Source organism: Psammomys obesus, unplaced genomic scaffold (assembly GCF_907164565.1).
Source record: "Psammomys obesus unplaced genomic scaffold, mPsaObe1.curated_primary_1811, whole genome shotgun sequence".
Lineage (NCBI taxonomy): Eukaryota > Metazoa > Chordata > Mammalia > Rodentia > Muridae > Psammomys > Psammomys obesus.
In genome coordinates, this window is record NW_026590677.1 from 8,182,191 (window position 1) to 8,205,660 (window position 23,470).

At 42.3% G+C, this 23,470-nt stretch overlaps 1 protein-coding gene across 2 annotated transcripts in view; it reads left to right on the plus strand.

Moving 5' to 3' along the window:
- The window catches only part of Drp2 (dystrophin related protein 2), a 50,925-nt gene that overhangs the window by 12,846 nt on the left and 14,609 nt on the right, over nt 1–23,470 (plus strand). Inside the window, exons 2-15 of one of the 2 annotated variants that reach the window (XM_055608315.1) lie at nt 3,338–3,515; nt 7,761–7,924; nt 9,741–9,897; nt 11,276–11,396; nt 13,617–13,885; nt 14,258–14,404; nt 14,854–14,932; nt 16,146–16,206; nt 16,605–16,666; nt 18,089–18,163; nt 19,135–19,336; nt 19,552–19,637; nt 20,395–20,552; nt 20,870–21,036. In XM_055608315.1, coding sequence (XP_055464290.1) covers nt 3,399–3,515; nt 7,761–7,924; nt 9,741–9,897; nt 11,276–11,396; nt 13,617–13,885; nt 14,258–14,404; nt 14,854–14,932; nt 16,146–16,206; nt 16,605–16,666; nt 18,089–18,163; nt 19,135–19,336; nt 19,552–19,637; nt 20,395–20,552; nt 20,870–21,036 — 1,865 coding nt within the window. In that variant the 5' untranslated portion in view covers nt 3,338–3,398. The remainder of the gene's footprint in view (nt 1–3,337; nt 3,516–7,760; nt 7,925–9,740; nt 9,898–11,275; nt 11,397–13,616; nt 13,886–14,257; nt 14,405–14,853; nt 14,933–16,145; nt 16,207–16,604; nt 16,667–18,088; nt 18,164–19,134; nt 19,337–19,551; nt 19,638–20,394; nt 20,553–20,869; nt 21,037–23,470) is intronic. The other variant, XM_055608316.1, reaches the window with a different exon arrangement.

Consider the following 23,470-nt stretch of genomic DNA (forward strand, 5'->3'; position numbering starts at 1 on the left):
CTTCCTCTGTGGCCTGGTAAGGATGCACCACACAGAGGGAGGTAATCAAAGAGCCAGCCACTGAGTTCATGTCAGAGACAGTCCCTGTCAGGAATTTTTAACTCTGACAAAGTGACCTTTATACTACAAACTTCAGAATTCGTAGTTGTATTCCATTTTGGGACCATAGACCCTTGAAGAAGAGAGAAGGATATTTGATCCACAAAGTCTACAGATGTCTAAATATGTTAAGTGTTTTTCTCATTCTGTAAATTCTAAAAGTACAGCTACTATTATGGGTGTGAAGTGGGTGAAGTGAGACTTTTTGTTTCATCCTAGGAAGGGACCTTTATATATAAAATGTTGTGAACTGGTGGAAGAGAGTCGAAAAATGGTCACTGTTTAATCATCACCACCAGGAATCAAAGATTATTTCTTCTCCTTTGGAGAAGGGTTTATTTTAGCCACACATTAAAAGAGATCCCCTTTATCATTTGCAAGTATCATCTTTGCTGCTTATCTCCATGTTGTATTCATTTATTAAGCCATCATTTGGTTCGTGCATCTGATTTTTTGCGCATATATCTTCTTTTCAAAACTCATCAATCCTGATATGTGAAGCTGAATGTCCTGGGCATAGCTGATTATGTAACATTGCCCTTGCCCCTTATCACACCAAATGTGTTCTTTTTCCTCTTGCTGTTAGCAATGTAACCTACTTGCTCCGAAATTAGAAATTTTGACTCCTTTACCGTCCTTACCTTTCACATCTAATTGGCCACTGAGTCCCAAACATTTTACCTCTTCGACGAATCTCAAAGCTTGTCGTCTGCTCATGAATCCCACCTACCTATTTTTTATATACTAACTTCTCAGCATGTTCTTCCCCTGGGAGAATCATCACACAAGGCAAGCAGAGGAAAATCTGGCCATGTCACTTTTCTGCTTAAAATCTTCAGTGCCCCCTTGTTGTCTATAAGATAAAAGCTAGAATCTTTTGTTTGGGACATGGCCCAATCTGATGCCTATCTTGGTTTTTGCTCACACTACATATTTTTTTTTTTTTAATTTGTGGTTTGGAAAATTCTTTTTTATCTTTTCTACCTAATACAATCTCACTTCTATTTCATGATTCATCTAAAGGATGAATCTAGGAAATTTTCTTAACATGGCCAGGAAGAATTCACCTTGTCTTCATCTCTTTCTTTCCTCTATCTCATCACTATTTTTAATATTAATGCACATAACAATTTATGGTCTTCCTTCTCCCTGTTTGTTTTCTCTGTACATGAACTCCTTGGGGCAGGCACTGTATCTTTTCCCTCTTTGTGTCTTCTAAACTCTAGCTATACTAAACTCACTATTACCTGAATATGCTTTGCCTTTTTGTTACATCAGCCTTAAATAATGCCTTTCTCCCTAGCTCTCCTTTTCTACCTAGACAAACTACTGTACCTTCAGTGCTTATCTCAAATGTATTATCTTTGAAGTGTGTGTGTGTGCATGCGCGCATGTGTGCGTTCACATGCAAGCACGCGGGAACACTGAGCATATGCTTGAGTGCATGAATTTCTATGGAAGCTAGAGGTCAATCTCAGGAACCCCCTCTTTTGGAGACAGGGTCTTTCATTGGCCTGGAGTTCACCAAGTACACAAGGCTAGTTAGCTGGAGAGCCCCAAGGATCTGCCTGTCTCCTCCTCCCCAGTGTTGGGATTAAAAGCACATGCTATCATTTGCAACATTTTTTTTAATTGTGTGTTCTGGGGATCAAATTAAAGTCCTCATGCTTATGTAGCAAGCACTTAACTGAATGATTTATCTCCTCAGGCCCTCAAATGCAGTCTCTCTGAATCTGGGTAGTCATGGGTATGTTTTTTGCTCCCCTAACCTAGTCTAGCCATAATTATAGCATTTGACACGTGAGTGTTTTATTTTAATTATTAGCTTATCTAGGTGCCTCTCCAACCTGTCTCATAGTAATTCATCTTTGTGACTTTAGCACAAAACATAATAGGTAACAATAAATACTTCCTTGGCTAATAATTAATCTTTGATGGTGCACAGTAGCCTATTATTGTAGGTCAGTTATCTATAGATAGTTATCTGCATGGCTAGCTGATCCATGCAGCATTAGGAGGCACTAACTTCATTGGCTTTTTCTTTCTTTTTTTTTAAAGTTAAATTTTTACTTTTCATATTAATTACATTTTATTCACTTTGTATTCCAGCTGTAGCCCCTCCCTTTTTCCCTCCCAATCCTATCATCCCTCCCTCATCCTCTCCCCTGCTCTTCTCCAAGTCCACTGATAGGGGAGGTCCTCCTCCCCTTCCATCTGACCTTAGCTTATCAGGTCTCATCAGGACTGGCTACATTGTCCTCTGTGGCCTGGCAAGGCTGCTACCCCATGGGGGGGTTGTCGAAGAGCCAGCCACTGAGTTCATGTCAGAGACAGTTCCTATTCCCCTTACTAGGAAACCCACTTGGACACTGAGCTGCCATGGGCTATATCTGAGCAGGGGTTGTAGGTTATATCCATGAATGGTCCTTGGTTAGAATATTAGTCTCACAAAAAGATCCCTGTGCCTAGATATTTTGATTCTGTTACTCTCCTTGTGGAGCTCCTGTCCTTTCCAGGTCTTACTAACTCCCTCTTCTTTTATAAGATTCCCTGCACTCTGCCCAAAGTTTGGTTAAGAGTCTCAACATCTGCTTTGATACACTGCTGGGTAGAGTCTTTTAAAGGCCCTCAGTGGTAGGCTCCTATCCTGTTTCCGGGTTTCTCCTTCTTCCAATGTCCATCCCATTTGTCTTTCTGAGTGAGGACTGATAATCTTACCCAGATAATCTTACCCAGACTGATAATCTTACTGATAATGCTTAGCTTCTTTAGGTGTACAGATTTTAGTATGTTTATCCTACATTATAGGTCTAGTATCTACTTATAAGTGAGTATATACTGTGTGTGTCTTTCTGCTTCTGGGATACCCCACTCAGTATGATCCTTTATAGATCCCACTATTTGCCTGAAAAGTTCATGATGCCCTTGTTTTTAACTGCTGAGTAGTATTCCATTGTGTAAATGTACCACAATTTCTGTATCCATTCCTCAGTTGAGGAACATCTGGGTTGTTTCCAGGTTCTGGCTACTACGAATAAAGCTGCTATGACCATGGTTGAACAAATAAATGTCCTTGTTGTGTACTTGAACATCTTTTGGATATATGCCTAGGAGTGGTATAGCTGGATCTTGAAGAAGCGCTATTCCTAATTGTCTGAGAAAGCACCAGATTCATTTCCAAAGTGTCATTGAATTTTTCCTAGTCTTATCTCTAAAGCTCTCTGTATTACTCTTTCAGGTGCTTGATGCTCCACAGTTGGTCTGCTGCCAGTCTTCACCCTCCATGAGCCTTGGTTCTGATGCAACCTTTGGTCATGCAGGGATGCCCTTACACCCTCCCACGATGTCATGAGTGGCGTGCTGCTGACAGGTTTCATCACAGCAGCAGCTTCCGAAACACCTGCCCCCAGCCTCAGGTAAGTGCCCGTTACTAAAAGAAAGGGCTGTGGAAAGATTAGATGTGTGTAAACATATATGTTAACTGTCCATCCTAATGTGCAAAGAAACTTGTGTATGTATGAAAACCCTTATTCAGCACAGATTCTCCTGCAGCCCATCCCTTATCAACCACTACATAGTTAATGGGGGATATACAGCAAAGAAAGTTGTCAGCCTAGGCAATCCAAAGGCCCATTATGACCAATGGGAACCAATCCCATGTTAACCTTCTGAGGGTTGTAGGCCTGGGAAGGTCCCAAAAGAACATGATTCTTCAAGGCATGACCTCAGGCAAGGTGAGATTTTTTTTTTTCCTTGCCTTGGTTTCTGGGTAGTCTACTTTACATTCTCCTGGTTTTGCTCTCTCTCTATATATATTGGCTCTTCTTCTCAAGTTACTAGTCTTCCTTGTAGTTCCTGGATTAGCTATGCTTAGAACCCCATAAACTTCATACTTATCTCTCTCCTTTCCTCTAGGATTATGGTGATGTGATGATGGTGGTAGTGGCGGTTGTGTGTGTCTGTGTGTGTATTGGTAGATGAGAGTAAGAAGTACTATTTTAGAGAGAGAAAGAACCTACTTTTCCTGACAATGAGGAAGGAGGTCCAGGGGAACTTGGATGGAAAAAAGGCAGATGCCGGCATACTTTGGGTTTCCCTGCAATACTTTGGAGTTTAAAAGTACTGTGTATCCTATAGAGTCACAAAGAAACTGCAGTTCTGAGTCATTTCTAGTGTCACAGACAGCAGGTGAGTTTTTAGGGAGAAAAGAGGCACAAAAGAATAGAGAGAGAGAAAACAAGCATTAAGGAAATCACTTGGGAAAAGCTAAATATGGAAAAGTAAATATCTAGAGAAGAATGAGGGTCAGGTCTTTCTTATTTTTTTTTCTTTATTTTTTTTTCCTCTTTTGCATTTAGCCAGGGAGAAATTGTTGTCTCTACTATATTTTCAAAGCCATGGCCAATTTAGAATCTCACAATAATCTGTGTGTTCCTTGGATTTTGGCTCGTACAATGTTGAAGGGTTGAGACACCTGAGTCTTTCCAAAAGGCTTTCTTTGCCCACTGCCTCCCCACCCACAACAAGCTTCCTTATATGAACAGAGGGCAGGGGGGCTTTGGTGTGTGGTAGTCAATGGCAATCCAAAGGCCCATTATGACCAATGGGAACCAATCCCATGTTAATCTGAGGGTTATAGGCCTGGGAAGTTCCCAAAAGAACATGATTCTTCAAGGCATGGACTCAGGCAAGGTGAGATTTTGTTCCTGGCCTTGGTTTCTGGGTAGTATACTTTACATTCTTCTGTTCTCTCTCTCTCTCTCTCTCTCTCTCTCTCTCTCTCTCTATATATATATATATATATATATATATATATATAGACTCCTTTGAGCTCTGTGGATGGGACATGAACAACAAAAATCTTATCCACAAAAACCAGAGAGAGCAACTGATAGGAAAGGGAAAGAAAATAATTACTCTTCATGAGTCAGCCATGAAATGTCCTTGGCCCTCTTCAGAGGGGAAAATGAGAGGAGACCAGGGCTCTAGAGAGCCATGTGGGACCTGGATGGGGGTTTGGAAACTAAGAAGAAAGAGTGCTGAAAGAGAGAAAGGCTAACACGGTGCCACTTATGTGTGTTCTTTCCCAGAGCACAGCCAGGACAGCTTGGTCATGACTGGGTTACAAAGGGCTGTTTCCACCTCTGGGGCATTCCCCATCCAAAGGACTTTGTGACACTGTCGTTAGCCCAATTATCCTAACACAAGTAATGCCTGTAGCTAGAAGCCCCTCCCCACTCTGGCTTGTCACCGCCTGCCATTCTCCAGCCATCCAAGTTGGCTTCACTCAAGGCCTCTCTAAAGGGTCAAGCAGCTGTTGCAGCTATTCCTGTAGGTGGACCTCAGCATGGAAACAATGTAGAACTGTGGAAAGCCTACAAGACTGTGGGAGATAAATAAGGATGGGAACAGAATTCTTTTTGGTATAAACATAGTGTTTTCGGAAAGTGCTAATGGGTGGGGGCTGAGCTCAGGAATGTTAACCTTTTTTTTCAGGCAAGTCTAGTGAAGAGGGAAACTGGTGGTCATTTCCAGTAGAGGATCTGGCCCTCAGTCAGTGGCCTAATGTAAACGGCTTCTCTCAATCCCACCAAGTATAGCACAAGCTGAGACAGGAGTGACTCCATCTCTGGTTCTTTGCATGGAGCTGCTATATTTCAATGTCCTCTTTTCCTCCATTATAGAGGCCCAAAGGGATGCCCAGAGTCCATCACTCTGTCCTTAGAGTACAGAAGTCTACTAGCCATAGCTCTCTCTACACCTCTCAAAAGCAGGAAAAAGCACTCCCTTGTTTTCTTGGTGGCCTCCAGTGAATCTTCTGGCTTCTGCACTCATGGAAGACAATCAAATACAGAGGGATTCAGCTACCTCAGCTTCCCAATGCAACATTGTATGACCCTATGTGCCACACTGGCTCCTCACTGCCTCTGAGGAAGTTCACTTAGTTGAGAGCAAGGCTTATTTCCCAACCTCATCTCTTATCAGGCCTTTAAAAAATTGCCTTCATGACTTTATTGCTGAAGTTGTCTTATCTTTTTTGTCTGCTTCAGAGCAGGGCTGGGCCTGGAAGCAGTGAGTGCTTTGTGTCTTTGCAGCAGGTGCTTTGTGTCTTCCCCAGAAAGGGAAAATTAATCAGCAGGAGTTACCCTCTCCACAACCCTGCTCAGCACCATGGAATGCCCAGTCCCACTCCTGACATCCTTGCCAGCATGGGAGCTAGCCGGAATTCCCCACAACAAAGCTCTGATTTACTGGGTAGGCTCTGACATGGCCACCCCCTCCAGATTCCTGGTGGGTCAGTAAACAAACAGGGTAGCAGTCCCCCACCTCCTGGCCTGTCTCAGCTCTTCCTGGCTCCCTGAGTGAGCTTGCTCAGAGCTCCTCAGGGATCTGCAGTATCCAGATTCCTGCTGAGGGAAAATCATGGAACTCCCTGGCCCTGCCATGGACTCCTCAGGCAGCACAGGTAGGGTCAGCACATGGTCTGCAGGGGGCAGAGAGGGGTGCTGAGTTCTTAGCTTGTTTTCTAAAACTTGGTAGCTCCCTTCCTTTCCTCTCATGTTGCTGTGGTGAGCTGTGGTTTTTACTGGATGGTTAGTAAACTAATTTCCCAGAGACTCTTGTAAGAAGTATGATTTTAAGATGAAAAAGAGAACTGAGGAGTCCCAGCCCCTAGGAGGGCCAGCTAGCTAGGCAAGAAGCAGGTGGACCTGCAGACTGGTAGGATGGATCAGCTCAAAATGAGATTCCTTCCTCCAACTCCCCTCCCTCTACTGCCCCTTGCCTGGGTATCCCCAACACTGTGCTCCTAATAGGTGATTTGACAACTAGACCCTTGACCCAGGAGGGCTGTTACTGGGCCTTACCAGTGCCAGGACAGCGACAGTAAGTAGAGTATGGGGCTGAGAACCCAAGCTACAGTTTGGCAAACTTCAAGACTGGACCTTTTGGTTGCTGACATTGGTCAGAGTAACCTTTGTAGTGCAAAATTCAGAACATTCCTTTAAGCTCTATCTTAGACTATGTTTACCTTCCCGGCTAGTGTCCTTTATGAAGATTTCCAGGCTTCTTGACTGTGGTTTAAAGTATGGGTTAAAACTGGGGGGAGGTGACCTCAAAGGCCTAGATCCATTTGGAAAATAGGATATAGGGAACTGGTCACTTCCTTTGAATATCTGCTTCTTCTCTGAATCTTTGTGGGGCAGCTCCTCGGTTGTATTTTCTAAAGCTTAGGTGGTAGTATGAGCCCCTGTGGATTGAGCCTCAGTTTGAAAGCTGTGGTTGTTCATGTTTGGGCAAATCCCAGCAGCTTCCTATTGAGTGCAGGATTCCATTTGCACAGTCATCCTGGCAAGATTTCGAACTGGAGGGAAATAATGATAACACGTCTATGTCTCACTCCTCTCCCAAGAGAAGACCTTTCAATGAGTGAGACACTAGATACCTTCTGCAGCTCACTCCCTTGAACACACTCCTGCAGGAAAGGATTTTCTGACCCTGGGATCAGTTTTTTTCTCATCTTCTTCACTCATATCCCACACTTAGCTTGGTAAGTAGGATATGAGTGAAGAAGATGAGAGAAAGGCTGTTGTGGGAAAACTTAGCTATAGTAAGGCATGGAAAAACTCCAGGGACCACAGAATATTTGTGTTTCTGTCCAGGTTAGAGCTGCGGTCACCATCCCTGCACCTCCTTGGGATGGTGCCAGGGATCCCTGCCTAAGTCCAAAGCTCTTGAACAGGTCTGTTGGAGCCATTGGCCCCCTGGAACCATCAGCCATGAATCTGTGTTGGAATGAAATAAAAAAGAAGTCTCAGAACCTCCGGTAAGGACTAACCACTAGAAACAGTTACTTTAGGAATTAGTTGGGACAGTATCAGGCTTCTTTTGTTGTTGTGATTTGTGTCCTCTCTCCCCCATCAGTCTCACTATCTACTTCTCTCCACTTTGATTTTATTTTGTTCTGAGATTCCATAGTTTGGAACTCGCTGTAGAGTGCAAGCTGGCCTTGCACCTTGGAATCATCTTTCCTTTACCTCTCCAGTGCTAAGCTTACCACCATACCTGGCTTCGTTGGTTCATTTTTTTAAGAAAAAGAAATAAGTGGAGTAATAAATAATACCTGTCCTCCACACTTCATAGTGTTGTCATAATCGTTCAAATAACATGTGAAAATGCTTTCTAAACTTAAATGTATTGGTGTGTAAATATAAATGAAGTGATTGTTCCCTCTTCCCCTTCCTCTTCCTCCTCACAACTGCCAAACCTTGGAAGGTTTCACCTGTGTACCCCCATCCCTGTATTGTAATTTGTTTTATTTATTTATTTAGACACAAGGTCTCATGTATCCCAGATTACCCTTAAAGTCATTATGTAGCTGAGAACCTAGAACTTCTCATCTTCCCATGTCCACCTTGTGAGTCCTCAGATTACAGACATAAAACACCATGTTTATGTGGTCATGGAAATCAAACTTCTTGCTAGGCAAGTACTCTACCAACAGATCCACATCTCCAGCCCACTTGCATATTTTTTATGTCCTCCATTCCCATCTGTGGGTTGTTAGCAGGTAGGTGCAACTCAGTAAGGGCCTAAAGGCTATTTCTATATGTTGTTTTCTTTCTGTCCTTCTGTGTGCCTCATTAAAAAAAAAAACAAAAAACAAAAAACAAAAACAAAAAACCTCTCTATTTCCTACTATTAAAGCTCCAAAACAAGGCTTTGGGGGGGGGGGGTGTCTGTGATGAGGTGAGGCAGTGTAGAAAAGCTGAAAGAAAGTAGATTGTAGAGACAGATAAGCCTGGTTTCAAATCCTAGCTCCATGTCTAGCAATTAAGTCTGTGCTTATGAACATCTTTGGATGAGAGTCATGCCCACTCCGTAAGATTGCTGTAAGAATTAGTTGACATGATGATTTAGAAAAAGTTTTTTTTTTCCAGATATAGGGAAGCAGTGGAAAAAGATAGTTGTTAGTTCCAACTAGGAGGAACAGGCTTATAGCTGCACCAAGCCTTGATTTACTAGCTTCCACTTTCTAACATTACACCTTAGCAAACAGACATATGACTTTGGAATAGAAATTATTTCCTCTGTAGTCACAACTTGTAGCCAATGCTTCTGTCATCATTTGAGTCCCTTTGGGCTGCTGAGATTTTTGTGCATCTTTGCTCATGCCCATATTTAACTCTCCACACTACCCCTCCCACCAACTGTATTCCCTCATGCACAGGGCATCCTGTGTGGCTGAACAGATTGATGTAATTGCAATTCTGCCCAGGCAAGACGGGAGCCAGATGGCTGTCATCCCTAAATCCCCTTGCTCAGTTTCTTACCCTCCTTGGCCTGATGCTAGCATGCAGCTGAAGTGACTAAGATCCACAAAGTGATGTTTTAAACCATTTTAATGGAAGATAGCTTCCAACCACTGTTTTTAGTACTTTACACCATCTGGTAGGACCTTGGGAATATTCATCAGTAGATACAAGAAAGAGGGACTCCTGGGCCTCTCACCACTTCAGCTAGAGCAGTTTCTTTGAATCCGTTTTGTATATGAAAGCTCCATATAAGCATGGAATGTTAGGAAAAATAGATTTTGCTTCTTAAAAAGATGACTGAGTCACTGCTCTTATGGTCACATACAGTGCTCGCCTAGAGGCCTTCTCAGACCATAGTGGAAAACTCCAGCTCCCACTCCAAGAGATTATTGACTGGCTGAGCCAAAAGGATGAGGAGTTGTCAGCTCAGCTTCCCTTGCAAGGGGATGTGGCCCTGGTACAACAGGAGAAGGAGACGCATGTGGTAGGTCAAACTCCTAGAGGTATGATGAGCAGCCTTGCATCAGGAAATAGCCTGTCACAGTATCCTGACATACAGGGCCTCAGTTCTGCTTAGACACCTAAAGCAGCAAGCGATGGATGGTATGCATGCCTAGCCTGGGGCTTGCGCTCCACAGACTTGAGTCAAGGCTTGCCATCCAATTAAAAACCCTACCTTGAGCTCTGCCCTGCAGACTATCAAAGCAGATGCTGAGACTATGGTCAACCTTTGGGCAGAGTGCAGGGAATCTTATGAAAGAAGTGGGAAACAATAAGGTCTGGAGAGGACAGGAACTCCACAAGGAGAGCAACAGAACCAAAAAATCTGAGCACAGAGGTTTTTCCTAAGACTGATACTCCAACCAAGGACTGTGCATGGAGATAACCTAGAACCCCTGTACAGATGTAGCCCATGGCAGTTCAGTGTCCAAGTGGGTTCCATAGTAATAGGAACAGGGACTATCTCTGACATGAACTGATTGGCCTGCTCTTTGATCACTTCCCCCTGAAGGGGGAGCAGCCTTGCCAGGCCACAGAAGAAGACAATGCAGCCACTCCTGGTGAGACCTAATTGACTAGGATCAAGGAAAGAAAAAAGACCTCCCTTATCAGTGGACTCGGGGAGGGGTATGCATGCAGAGGGTAGAGAAAGGAGGGATTGGGACAGGAGGAGGGAGGGAACCACAGGGGGCAAAGTGAATAAAGTGTAATTAATAAAGAAAAAAATCCCTGCCTTGATTTAGAAGGAGAATGTGGACAAATGAACATAATATGATGTTTAAAATGCAAAATATGAAACTATGGATTTCAGTTACATAAAAATATATATAGATGTGTGCATATATACACTAATGTCATAGGAGGGAAGTACAACAAAACATTAAGTGTTTAACTCTAGGTAATAAAACTGGAATTCTCTTTAATTTTGTACTTTATCGTTTTCTGAACTTTTAAATACTTCAATTACATCATCTCTATAATCAGGAAATGACAGATATCTCTTTGATTTTTGTTGTTCTTTTGTTTGTTTTGTTTTTGAAACAAGTTTTTACTGCATAAACCTGGCTAGCTTCAAAGGCTGGCCTCAAGCTAATTGTAAAACTCAGGCTTGTTTCACACTGAGTCTTCTGGAAAAATAAGATCCACTCTGTGTTTCTCCTCTTCTGTGGCATAGCCAGACATACTAAATAGAATTTCCAGCATTACTTTCTGCCTATAGGGAAGACTGATATTTTTTTTTCTGGTTAATCCTAAGGTACCTAGTAATGCCATTGAACCAAGTAACCTTGAGAAGAAAGGTTGCTGACCATGAGATAAAACTGAAGTGATTGAAGGGCTAACTTGATTGCTAACATTTACAGGCCTTTATGGAAGAAGTCAAGTCCAAGGGCCCCTATATCTACTCTGTGCTGGAATCTGCTCAGGCTTTCCTGTCCCAGCACCCATTTGAGGAATTAGAGGAACCTCATTCTGAGAGCAAAGGTACGTGGCCTTCCTGTCCTCCTCCACTTCTTGAGCTCAATGTACTACTAAGCAAACACCTCTGTGCTTTTCACAGGCCCCTTTTCTCAGCTGCTACATAGGAAGGTGGTTTTTTCCTGTCTGTCTAGAGTTGGACAGGGTCAAGAGTCACAGTTAGTTGTAAGGAAAAGGAAGGAGCCTGAAGCAGGGCTCACTAGCATGTGTCTCTTCAAAGTGTCATATGTGGCCTTGTAATGAGATATTTGAAAGAGACAGAGACAGATAGGCAGACAGAGACAGAAGAAAATAAAGACCTCAAGTGAATTGAAACAACTCAGGGAATGAGAGGAGTGTGTCCTTTTTGGAACATTGTTTGCCACCTGGGTTGTCACACAAGGCTGTACTTATTATCCATGTGATCTTTACCTTTGTTTTCACATTTGCTTGTGAAGATACTAATGAATAACGGTCTCACAAATTGAAAACATTAGAAAAAAATCTGCTTTATTTCAACAGAGAGGAACATTGGCAATGCTGGTATCCCCCAGCAGATTAAAAAAATATCTTAAAACCTAGGAAGTTGGGTAGTGACTTTTGAGATGAAAATTGATTGCTTGTCAATACTGAGCCTAGTGCCTTCTGGACCTGCCATCATAGGGAGGGCCATTTTCTGTTTATATTCCAAGAAACTGCCAATGTGTCAACCATGGAAATTAAGTCTGAGTGGTAGTTTAGCAAATCCTTCCAGAAAGAATCCTCAGCCCTGACACATGAAGTGAATAGACCAAAAAGAAGCTTTCATTAGTGAAGTCCTTTGTAGATTCCATTCACAGTCTCTGTTTATTTCTGGTCTCTCAGTTGGCCAGTTAGTACATAAATTGCTGCTCAATGGGCCCCAAATAGGGCAAACTCCAGAGAGAGAAAGGCAAATTCCATGTAGCTCAGGAGTATAGACTCTGAATCATCTCTCAACAGTAAGTCTGAAGGACAAAGAAAAAACCTTGCCCTCTGCTGCTGGTGCATGCAGACAGACAGACAGACTGATGGGGAAAAGTCAATATCAGATCTCTCCTGGTCAATTCATTATCCATTTCTCCATCTATCTATCTATCTATCTATCTATCTATCTATCTATCTATCTATCTACCTACCTACCTATCTATCCATCCATCCATTCATTTAAAAAGGACCACTGGTCAACCTCCTCTCTTCTGGTGTTAAAACAGAAAAGTGACCAACTGGTTGGTTGATCTTGTCTGAGAGAGAGAGAGAGAGAGAGAGAGAGAGAGAGAGAGAGAGAGAACAACTGTTTGGCCTCTTGTATATGATGGTGTATGGGTATGTATGTGTATATATAAAAATGAGGATTTTAGTAAATATCAGATACTAGTGTCTAAATCTTTTTCCAGTGTATATGGATAGCACTAGATGATTCACTTAACTATATCTCTTAAAATTCTTTATTCACTATTTACCTTACCACTTAAAAATGAGAAAACCTGAATGTAAAAGTGTGTGTGTGAAATTAAAATGGTCTTATGTAGCAGTAGATTCATGAACCAACACATGGTAAAAATTGCATAGAACTAAATGTGCGTGTATGTACATGCACAAAAATGAACACTAGTTTTACTAGGTAAAACTGGGGAACTCTGAACAAAACTGACAGATTATATCAATGCCAAAATCCTGGTTGTGATATGATATTGTCTGTTTACAAGACATTACCATTTCAAGAAAGAATGCAGGAAATAACAATATTATTGCTTATAACCAGAAGCTAAACTATAATAATCTTAGATAAGCAGCTTAATTTTTTAAAAAATCTGTGAATGTGGTGCCAGTGAGATGGTTCAGCTGGTAAATGTTCTTGGCCCAGAGCCTGACAACATGAGTTAAATTTCTGGGACCCACTTTGTAGAAAGAAAACACACACACACACACACACACACACACACACACTTGCACTCACACATGCACAAACACAAAGTATGCATATACTTAAATACATAAATAAATGTAATAAAAATTGAAATCCCAGAATGTGTAAAAGAAGCTCAAACATAGAAACACGTATGTTAATATGAAGATACACATACAAGCAAGCACACACTGCTGTGTCCCAAAACCCACATTTACAGGCAAGCATGTACATTTTATAAAAGGATGGGTTTACCTTTGTTTTTCTCTGGGTTGCCTCTGTCAAGGTTAGCTTGACTTGGCTTCCTGATTGTACTACAGATACCTCCCCGAGACAGCGAATTCAGAATCTTAGCCGCTTTGTGTGGAAGCAGGCAACGGTGGCTAGTGAACTGTGGGAGAAACTGACAGCCCGCTGTGTAGATCAGCACCGACACATTGAGCATACTCTGGAGCATCTATTGGAGATCCAAGGGGCAATGGAGGAACTAAGCACTACTTTGACCCAAGCAGAGGGAGTCCGAGCCACTTGGGAGCCCATTGGGGATCTCTTCATAGATTCCCTCCCAGAGCATATCCAAGCCATCAAGGTATGTAGGGCTCCTTCCCTGACAATAATTCTCACTGAGACCTGATTTCCTTTCATAGTGCCAATTTTCCTTCTGCTGAGACTTAATTGTTTGTCTGGGCCTCAGTTGAGCCTCTTTTAATTATGATCTAGATTGGGGGCTAGTTTGTCTATATTCCTACTGCTTACTCTTTCCCTGCTTTTCTAAAATGAATAAAAGAAAAGGATAAGACCAGTGATCACTCACATTTTAGTCTATTGCACAAATGGCCAAGTAGCTAGGTGTTGTTGAAAGTAAACCTCTACATGGAAATGCAAGATTTAAAGTGGATTGAGTAATGTGTCCTCTTCTCTACTTTCTATCTGCTTTGGCACTTGGGTTCTGATTTTCTAGCTATTCAAAGAAGAATTTTCTCCTGTGAAAGATGGAATGAAGTTAGTGAATGATCTGGCCCACCAACTTGCCATTTCTGATGTACACTTGTCAATGGAGAATTCAAGAGCTCTGGAACAGATCAACATCCGATGGAAACAGCTCCAGGTAGAGGACCATCCTGAAATGAGCTCTGAGGAGGCATCTTGGTATGGCCAAGCTTGTGGAGTTGCGGGAAAGGCTAGTATATACAAGCCAAAAGAATATCATAGTTTTGGAAATAAAACCTCCACAGGAAAAGAATGATAGAGAATTAGGGGGTCAGAGAATAAGCTTCTCAACCTGTAAGCTGCAGGAAATAGCTCAACTGGAAGAATGAGAGGTACTTGTCTAGATTTAGGCACACTGATTAGACTGGAGAGAAGAATTACTATGGCTTGGAACTAAGAAGGCTTATCTGATTCTTGTCAGTGCTAGAGGAAGTCAGGAGTTGGGTGACTATTGATGGGATTGGAACAGGAGAAAGAACAGCCTATGAGGGAGCTCATAAAGGTTCCTGAAGGCAAGTGCAGATTCCACACTAAATGGCTAGAAGTTAACCACTGTTCTTTCCTTAGGTGTCGGTTGGTGAGAGGCTTAAACAGCTCCAGGATGCCCATCGGGACTTTGGGCCTGGGTCACAGCACTTCCTCTCCAGTACGTGAGTCAAGCTAAACTGCATATAGCAGAACCTCAGCCATTTTCCAAGAAAATCTCCTGTTGTCTGTGGGGGGTCAGGTGGGAGCCCAGGGTGTCTTGGCATTCAAGAAGCAATAAGAAAAACGGCTGTGTGTGGAGCCGTTCAGTCTCTCAGTCGGAGAGCCACTGTGCCTCAACCTAAAAGCTGTGCAAATTTGAAAACACTGGTGTAACCTGATTGAACCTCACCTTTCCAATCTGAAAGAGGTGGATTTCCTAGCTCTTTAGGTTTTAAAAATTAAATATGCATATTTATGCAACAGTATTAATTGTGAGCCAGGTACTTTTCTGGGCACTGGAGCCATGGTGGTGGAAAAATTAGAGAGGAATCTTTAGATTTGGACAACTCATATTCTAGTGGAGGAAACAGATCATAATTAAAAGTAGACACATATATTCAGAAAAAAATCTAATGAGTGAACAGACAAGCCAGTTAGCTTGATCCTCTCTTGTTAAGATCTCAATGATATAGGCAGAGGGTTGAAAGAGTTCCTTCTAGTAAAGATTTAGGCAGTACTACCTCCCTCCACACCCCACAGAGCTGAGAAAGTTGGCCTTCTAGGGGAAAGACTTTGAACCTTGTGAGAAAATTATATTTCATAGCCACAGGAACAGTCCAGCCACCTGCAGCTGAATAGGTAAAATGACAGTCTGCTTAGGCAAATATTAGGGCTATGAAGTAATCCTGTTCATATTCTAGCCCGTTTCTGGTTCAATAGGCCATTACTGACCACCTTTCCCCTTCTCTCGAATCAAGGAGCAATGTATGTTTCTTGTAAGTGCTACTGCCTGGGATCTGTTGACAGTTGGAAGTGAATGTTATTTCTGTTTGTGTTTAGCCACCTTGAGGAAGGGCAGAGCATAAAAATGGCCAAGATGTACTAGATAGGTGGCCTAGTAGTTAAGAACACTTGTTGCTCTTGCAGAGGACAGAGGTTCAATTACCAGCCCCCACATGGCAACTCCCAACCATCTCTAAGTCTAGTTCCAAGGGATCTAATGCCCTCTTCTGACCTCTACAAGCACCAAGCACACATGTGATGCACATGCATACATGCAAACAAAACATATATAAATAAAATGAATTAATCTAATTAAGAAACTTAAGAATGGCCAGGATGCTTGAAGAATATTATTAGTGGCCAGCCTTCTTTCTCTTCTTTTTTAACAGCTTCTGTCCAGGTTCCCTGGGAAAGAGCCATTTCTCCCAATAAAGTTCCCTACTACATCAAGTGAGTGATCATCAGAATCAGAAGGCAGTCAGTCACCTGCCTAGCCCCTTCATCACATGTCTTTTCTGCTTCCTAACTCTGCCACTTCCTGTGCGTTGAGATTCCCATGCTTAGTCTATTTCTTCTTCCAACTTGCTCGAAATGTTTAAGATTCTGCCTCTCTCTCTCTCTCTCTTTCTCTCCCTCTCTCTCTCTCTCTCTCTCTGTGTGTGTGTGTGTGTGTGTGTGTGTGTGTCTGTGTCTGTGCGTGTGATGAACTCTGGTGTGTCAGGATTTTCAGGGTTTATCTTTGCATTGTGCAGATTTTTGCAACCCACCTTTCACTGACTGATGAGTAGGTGTGCCTGCACAGGGTGCTACGAATGTGATATTGGTGCTATTGATGCTTTTGTTTGTAGCCACCAGGCTCAGACTACATGCTGGGACCATCCCAAGATGACTGAGTTATACCAAACCTTAGGTGAGAACACAAGGTTCCTATATGGGATGGGAATCTATACCATTATCTTTGTTCTATATTCCATCAATGTATGAATGGATGAACACTGTGTGTCATATGCACAATATGGAATAATACTTTTTTAGTCTTAAAACGGTACCATATAGACAATGTGGATAAACCCAAAGAATGTTAGGGTAACTAAAATAAGGCTAAAAAGAAGATCAAACACTGCATGGTTCCACTTATATAAGAAATTTAAAATCATCAAACTTAAGGAATCAGATAGTAGAATGTTGTATGTTAGAGGCTAGGGGAGGAGGAAACAGGGAGGTAATGGTCACTGACCACAGTTTCAGTTATGCAACAAGAACAGGTCCTAAAGATCTGCTATATGACAAGTGCTAATAGTACTCTTTTTAATGTGTCAAATTCTATTAAGAGAATAATCTTATATTAGGTGTTCTTACCAGCAACATACCGTACTACTAATAGTAATAATGATAAATAAGAAGATGGGAGGAAACTTTGGTAGCAATGGATAGGTTTATAATACAGGTTGTTGTGACATATACTTATCACCAAACTTATCAAGCTATATATATTAAATACATGCTTCCTAACTGTCACTTCACATACAGCTTTTTGCGTGTCCATTGTACTTCAATAAGGTATCTTCATTTACATCTACCTCAATAGTGTATTCTCCATTCTCCCTGGAAAATTTTAACATCATTAGGGAGCTATGCTTGAAGACGTGAAGTCTAATCTCATTTGAAAGGCAGTCTTTGGGTTGCAGTGAGGGAGACTTTTATGCCTTATCTTTGCCTACTAGGAAAAATACAGCATATGTCTAGAGTTAGAACACTTTCCCTGCTGTAGGGGATACCACTGGATATAGCCTTTCTTTACCTATTCTATTGCTGATAGGCACATGGGTCTCTAGTTTAGAGGGAATATGTGCAACGCTGCTAAGGAATTCTTGTATGCAGATTTAGGTACATGTGTGCAAGGGTTTTTCCAGGGCATACTTTTACTATGTAGGTCATAATATTATTTCAGCATGTCATAATCTTTTCACAAACTGAAAGAGACTAGGAGCTATTGGTGGGCACTTAGTGAGGATCAAATTTGATATTAATTTTATGTTTTTATTTGTATTAATATAGTAAAGAATTGCTTTCTGAACTGTGTGTATACTGGGTCATGATATAAAATACATGTTTTAATGTGTCAAAAATGTTTGCATATTACTGTTATGGAATATATAGCTGCCTTGATGGCAGGGTGTATGTGTTCCACTTTACTGGGTAATACCAAGTTGTTTTCCTGGTGGAAACAGTGCACACTTCCACTAACAATCCTCATTCATGCATCTCCTTTTTAATGCTTGTTCTACTTTACATTTCTCAGACCTAAGTGAGTCTCGTTTGTTCTTTGCAGCTGATCTGAACAACATTAAGTTCTCTGCTTATCGCACTGCCATGAAGCTCCGCAGAGTTCAGAAGGCCCTGCGCCGTATGTCTTCCGTTGTTCTTTCCCGTGGCTTTCACCCTCCTCCTCCTAGTCCTCACCTGTCTGCTTCTTCCCACCTGCATCCCACCATGGCCAGAGCCATTGTTTGTTTGAATGGGAACACTACAAATGCAGGGGCATCTTGCCTATGAAAATTTGATCTTTTCACTCACCCCAAAGCCTCCTGGTTCTATCCCCTTTTGCCAGCTTGGGCAATCAAGAAACCGCTGTGCAGGAGGTAGTATCTGCTTCATGGTTTCCCATGGGGTTACTAGATACAGCAACAGAACTGTTAAAGCAAGTGCCTGTGGTTGGCCATCAGCATGCTGCAGATGTATTCTTGTCTCTTTTGGCCTTGCTCAGGAGTACTGTTCATTTAAACTTCCTGCCCCAAGGGTCTAGCTAGGCTGACTCAGCATCACAGGTAATGAAAATGTTTTCCTAATGTATGTTTCATTCACCCAGCCATGCATGACCCTTTGTGACTAGGACTAAGCTTCCTAGAACAGGGCTTGTGAACAAACCTGTTTTCAGTTGAAACTGATATTGGGCTGATATTTGGCTCAGTGATAGAGTGCCTAGTGCTGGTAAGGCCCAAGGATCAGCCCTCTGCCCAAGTTATTTTAAAAGACAAAAGAAACCTTTGTGAACAGAGATGCTAAATGAGATATGATCCCTTGGGAGTCAGTATAGCATAGGAGGTATGTTCATTCACATCTCTCTGTTTTCTCAAAACTGATGTGAAAGAACTTATGTATACAGAGACATGCTACATGTTAACTCTGGCAACCTTTTGCTGCCTTACTCTTCCATGGGATGGGAGTCATAGTAAAGGACAAGGTTATGGCATACTTGTAAATGGTTGGTCTGAAGTTAGTACCAGATTTGGTGATACAGTAGCCTTGCCTCATCAGCCTCATCATCCCTGGGCTTCTTCTTTGGGCTGTATTTTCCTTTTCTTCTCTCCTTTCCAGTAGATCTGGTAACTTTGACTACAGCTCTGGAGATCTTCAATGAGCATGACCTGCAGGCCAGTGAACATGTGATGGACGTGGTGGAGGTCATTCACTGCTTGACTGCCTTGTATGAACGACTGGAGGAGGAAAGAGGCATCCTTGTCAATGTGCCACTATGTGTAGACATGAGCCTCAACTGGCTCCTCAATGTTTTTGATAGGTAAAAGCTTTCAGTCCTGGAAACCTCCCACATCAATCTAATGGGGCATCTCAAACTGGCCATGTTGGGAAGAGCTAGCTCTCATGGTATACTTGGATCAGCTTAGGGCATGGTTGGCCAGTGCACTGCTGGGGTCAAATCAGTGAGGTAGCAGACTGCCAAGATGTCAACCTTTCACATATATTCATATTCTCTGTCTCTTCCTTGAAATCTAGTGGTCGCAGTGGAAAGATGCGAGCATTGTCCTTTAAGACTGGTATCGCATGCTTGTGTGGCACTGAAGTCAAAGAAAAACTTCAGTGTGAGTACACCTCCAGCATCTGCAGTGATGTTGGGTGATGGAGTGGTGTTGCAAGGGGAGAAAGGAGGGAGGCCATAAGATAAGCAGAATTTAGATCTTGCAACTTAGCAGAGGAGCGCTTGTGCTACCTTGTCGTGTTCTTCAATCTCCCTGTGTATTTTCTGAGTCTTGGGTGAGGTTTGAAGGAATGGATGTTATATCCAGAGATTTGCTAAGGTTGTTGGCCTGGCCCTCAGGAAGTCCTAGAAGAGTTGTCCTCTCTTGAAAGCTGCCTAATGTGTGTTTCCATACCCAAGAGGCATCTGCTTTCCCAGTACTGTAACATCTGTCTCTGGCACTGCCATTACTTAGCTCTCTCTTCTTGCTCTCTGTTCTCTCTCTTTCTTTCTCTTTCCTCCCCCCTTCTCTGTCTTTTTCTCTCTTTCCTGCCTCTCCATTGATGTCGATTTATTTCTTTCTCCTATCTTTTCTCCTTCTATGTCTTTCTCTTCCTTCCCCCCATTCCTTCTTCCCTTCAGCTTTCATTATTGATGCCTTCTTTGTGTCTATCTCATTCCCCCACCCCCAAACTCAGAAATGCTCTTTTTAGATCACTTGGAAGTTGAGATTAGGGGTGAATTTCTAGATTTTCCAGTTTCAAATCATTAGTTCTGCAATGTGCTCTTTCTCTCTCATCCTCTTCTGCTTCTTCTTCCTTGTACCATTCTCTGATCATTCCTAAATGGGATCTGACTATTGTTGTTGATGGGCTCAGCAGACCTCTTCAGCCAAGTGGCCAATTCAGGCAACCAGTGTGACCAACGCCATCTCGGTGCTCTGCTTCATGAAGCTATTCAAGTGCCCCGTCAGCTGGGTGAAGTGGCAGCATTTGGGGGCAGCAATGTGGAGCCCAGTGTTCGTAGTTGCTTTCGTTTTGTAAGTATGGACCTGTAGATTCAAGGAGGGAGGGAAGTGAGATGGAAGGGATGTTGAGTGCAATGGATGATGACCAGCATCTCAACTTTTGGTGCAAAGTATTCAGAGATAAATGAACCTTTTTGAGATGAGACAACAGAACAGAGTTCTCTGGAGTATAGAGTTGGAGTCCTGCAGGGTAGGGTGTCAGCTCAATTAAGATAAGGCAGAAGGGGAACCTCTGGAGGAGTGCTGTTTCCCCTGCTTCATTAGGAGTTGGCTGGCACTCACGCAGCAAGATACTTGGGTTCATATCCTTTGGATTTGTTATCCTCTAGAGCACGGGAAAGCCAGTCATTGAAGCTTCCCAGTTCCTGGAGTGGGTCAACTTGGAGCCTCAGTCTATGGTGTGGCTGGCCGTTCTGCATCGGGTCACCATTGCTGAGCAAGTAAAGCATCAGACCAAATGTTCTGTCTGTAGGCAGTGCCCCATCAAAGGGTTCAGGTATGGATAAAATATCTGCTGGGATTTAAAAAATGTCATGGGACAAAAAAAATGGGTACAGAACAGCATTATTTAATTATTACATTTTATAATTTATCTACGTTGTATTATTGTAAACTTTTTATTGAAAATGTTTAACTCCTGAAAAATTAGAAAGGAAATGTTTTGTTTTAGTTGTAATACTAAATACTACAGATTCTTAGAAATATATAGTAAATGTTATTTAAAAAATCTATATAGTAAATGTTGTATCAGCAAATATTTCACCATCAACTCCACAGAAAGAAAGGAACAAAAGGAAGCCTGATTTATACAGTTTGTAACAAATATTCCCCACACAGCTGAGCAGCAGGTTACACACAAGAGATCCCAGTACAGAAGTGGAAAGAGACACATATTCATGTGCACAGTGTTTACAACATTTCCACCATGCAGATGCAACTCACATATCCCTAATCTAAAAATCTGAGGGGTTGGAGAACACTGTTAAGAACACTGACTGCACTTTCAGAAGTCCTGAGCTCACAACTATCTATAATGGGATTCAATGCCTTCTTCTGGTGTGCAGACATACATAATGCAGACAAAGCACCCATATACATAAAAACATACTTAAATAAATCTTTAAAAATCTGTAGGTAATGCCCCATCAGCGATTTCTGTATTAGCAGATGCTCAGCCAGCAAAGCCTGAGCAAAGATGGCAAGCACTTCACATAAAGGAGATCCAACCAGTAACATAGGTGTAAATAGCCTCATAGGTATGAACTGCCTGCATCTGTGTAGCTGAGAATGGCTGTGAATGCAGCCTAACACAAATTCAAAAACTTACATAACACAAGAGGGTTTTTTTTTTTTTGTAAGTCAGTTACACATTCCTCTCAGCTGTGAACCTCATAGATAGCACTGTGTTACAATGTTAACTGCCTACAGCAGACCCAGAGCCCAGCTTCAGGCGAAGGTGATTAGTCCTCATTTAGAAAGACAAATGGGATGTGCATTGAACGTATGACAGGAGTCTACCACAAAAGGCATCTGAAAGACTCTACCTATCAGTGTTTCAAAGCAGACACTAAGACTCATAACCAAACCCTCGGCAGAGTGCAGGGAATCATATGAAAGAAGGGAAGTTAGTATGATATCGAAAGGATAGGAGCTCTACAAGGACCAAATATATCCGGGCACAGGGTCTTTTCTGAGACTGACACTCAACCAAGGACCATCTATGGATATAACCTAGAACTTCTGCTCAGATGTGGCCCGTGGTAGCTCAGTAACCAAGTAGTTTTCCAAAGTAAGGGGAACAAGGACTATTTCTAACAGGATCTCAAGGGCAGGCTGTTTGACCCCCCCCCCCCAGGGGAGGAGCAGTCTGTTAGGCCACAGAGGAGGACTTTGCAGCCAGCCCTGAAGATACCTGATAAAACAGGGTCAAATGAAAGGGGAGGAGGTCCTCCCCTATCAGTGGACTTGGAAAGGGGCAGGGAGGAGACCAAGGAGGGAGTGTGGGGTTGGGGAGGGAATGAGGGAGCGGGATACAGCTGGGACACAGAGTTAACAAAATGTAATTAAAAAGAAAAATAAAATTAAAAAAAAAGAAATTCATTTGAAGTCTCCCTGATTATAATCCACATCTTCCTTCACAAAGCTAACTGCTCTCACTAAATGCCTAAAGTTTGTAAGTGTGCAGCTGAAGATAGATCTCGGGGTCTTGGGCATTCTAGGCAAGCACTGAGTCCAAGCCTCAATCCAGTCAATCATTTAGCTTTTTAGAGTACTAACATACAACTGTCTTAACAAACTCTGCACTTTTTATAACTTGAATAAACTATACACAGAGATGATATGTGGCTGCCCAAGATAAAACTGGATATTTAGCTGTAATCTCAAGGATAGATATTGGATTACCTAAGGCTAGGCATTTCACTCTTTGATGCTACTAGGACTATAGAAGTTTAGCTTGCCTTTAGAAAGAGATGAGGACGACTGGTCTATATTTTGTAATAGTATAAATAGAGTTACTATGAAGAACCTTTGAAAGAAGAACCTTCAGTCAACTTAACCACAGCTAGTGAATAAATTGCCTTCATATGGGAGGTTTGACTCCTCCAGAGTAGGGAGGGGACCTTTGGGGCCATCCTTGTTTAGAAAGCTACCACAGGCGGACATGGTGGTATACACCTTTAATTCCAGCACTCGGGGAGGCAGAGGCAGGAGAGTCTCTGTGTGTTCAAACCCAGCCTGGTCCCAAAGCAAGTCCAGGACAAAGAAACCCTGTCTCAAAAAAAAAAGAAAGAGAGAGAGAGAGAGAGAGAAAGAAAGAAAGAAAGAAAAGAAAAGAAAAGAAAGAAGGAAGGAAGGAAGGAAGGAAGGAAGGAAGGAAGGAAGGAAAGAAAGAAAGAAAGAAAGAAAGAAAGAAAGAAAGAAAGAAAGAA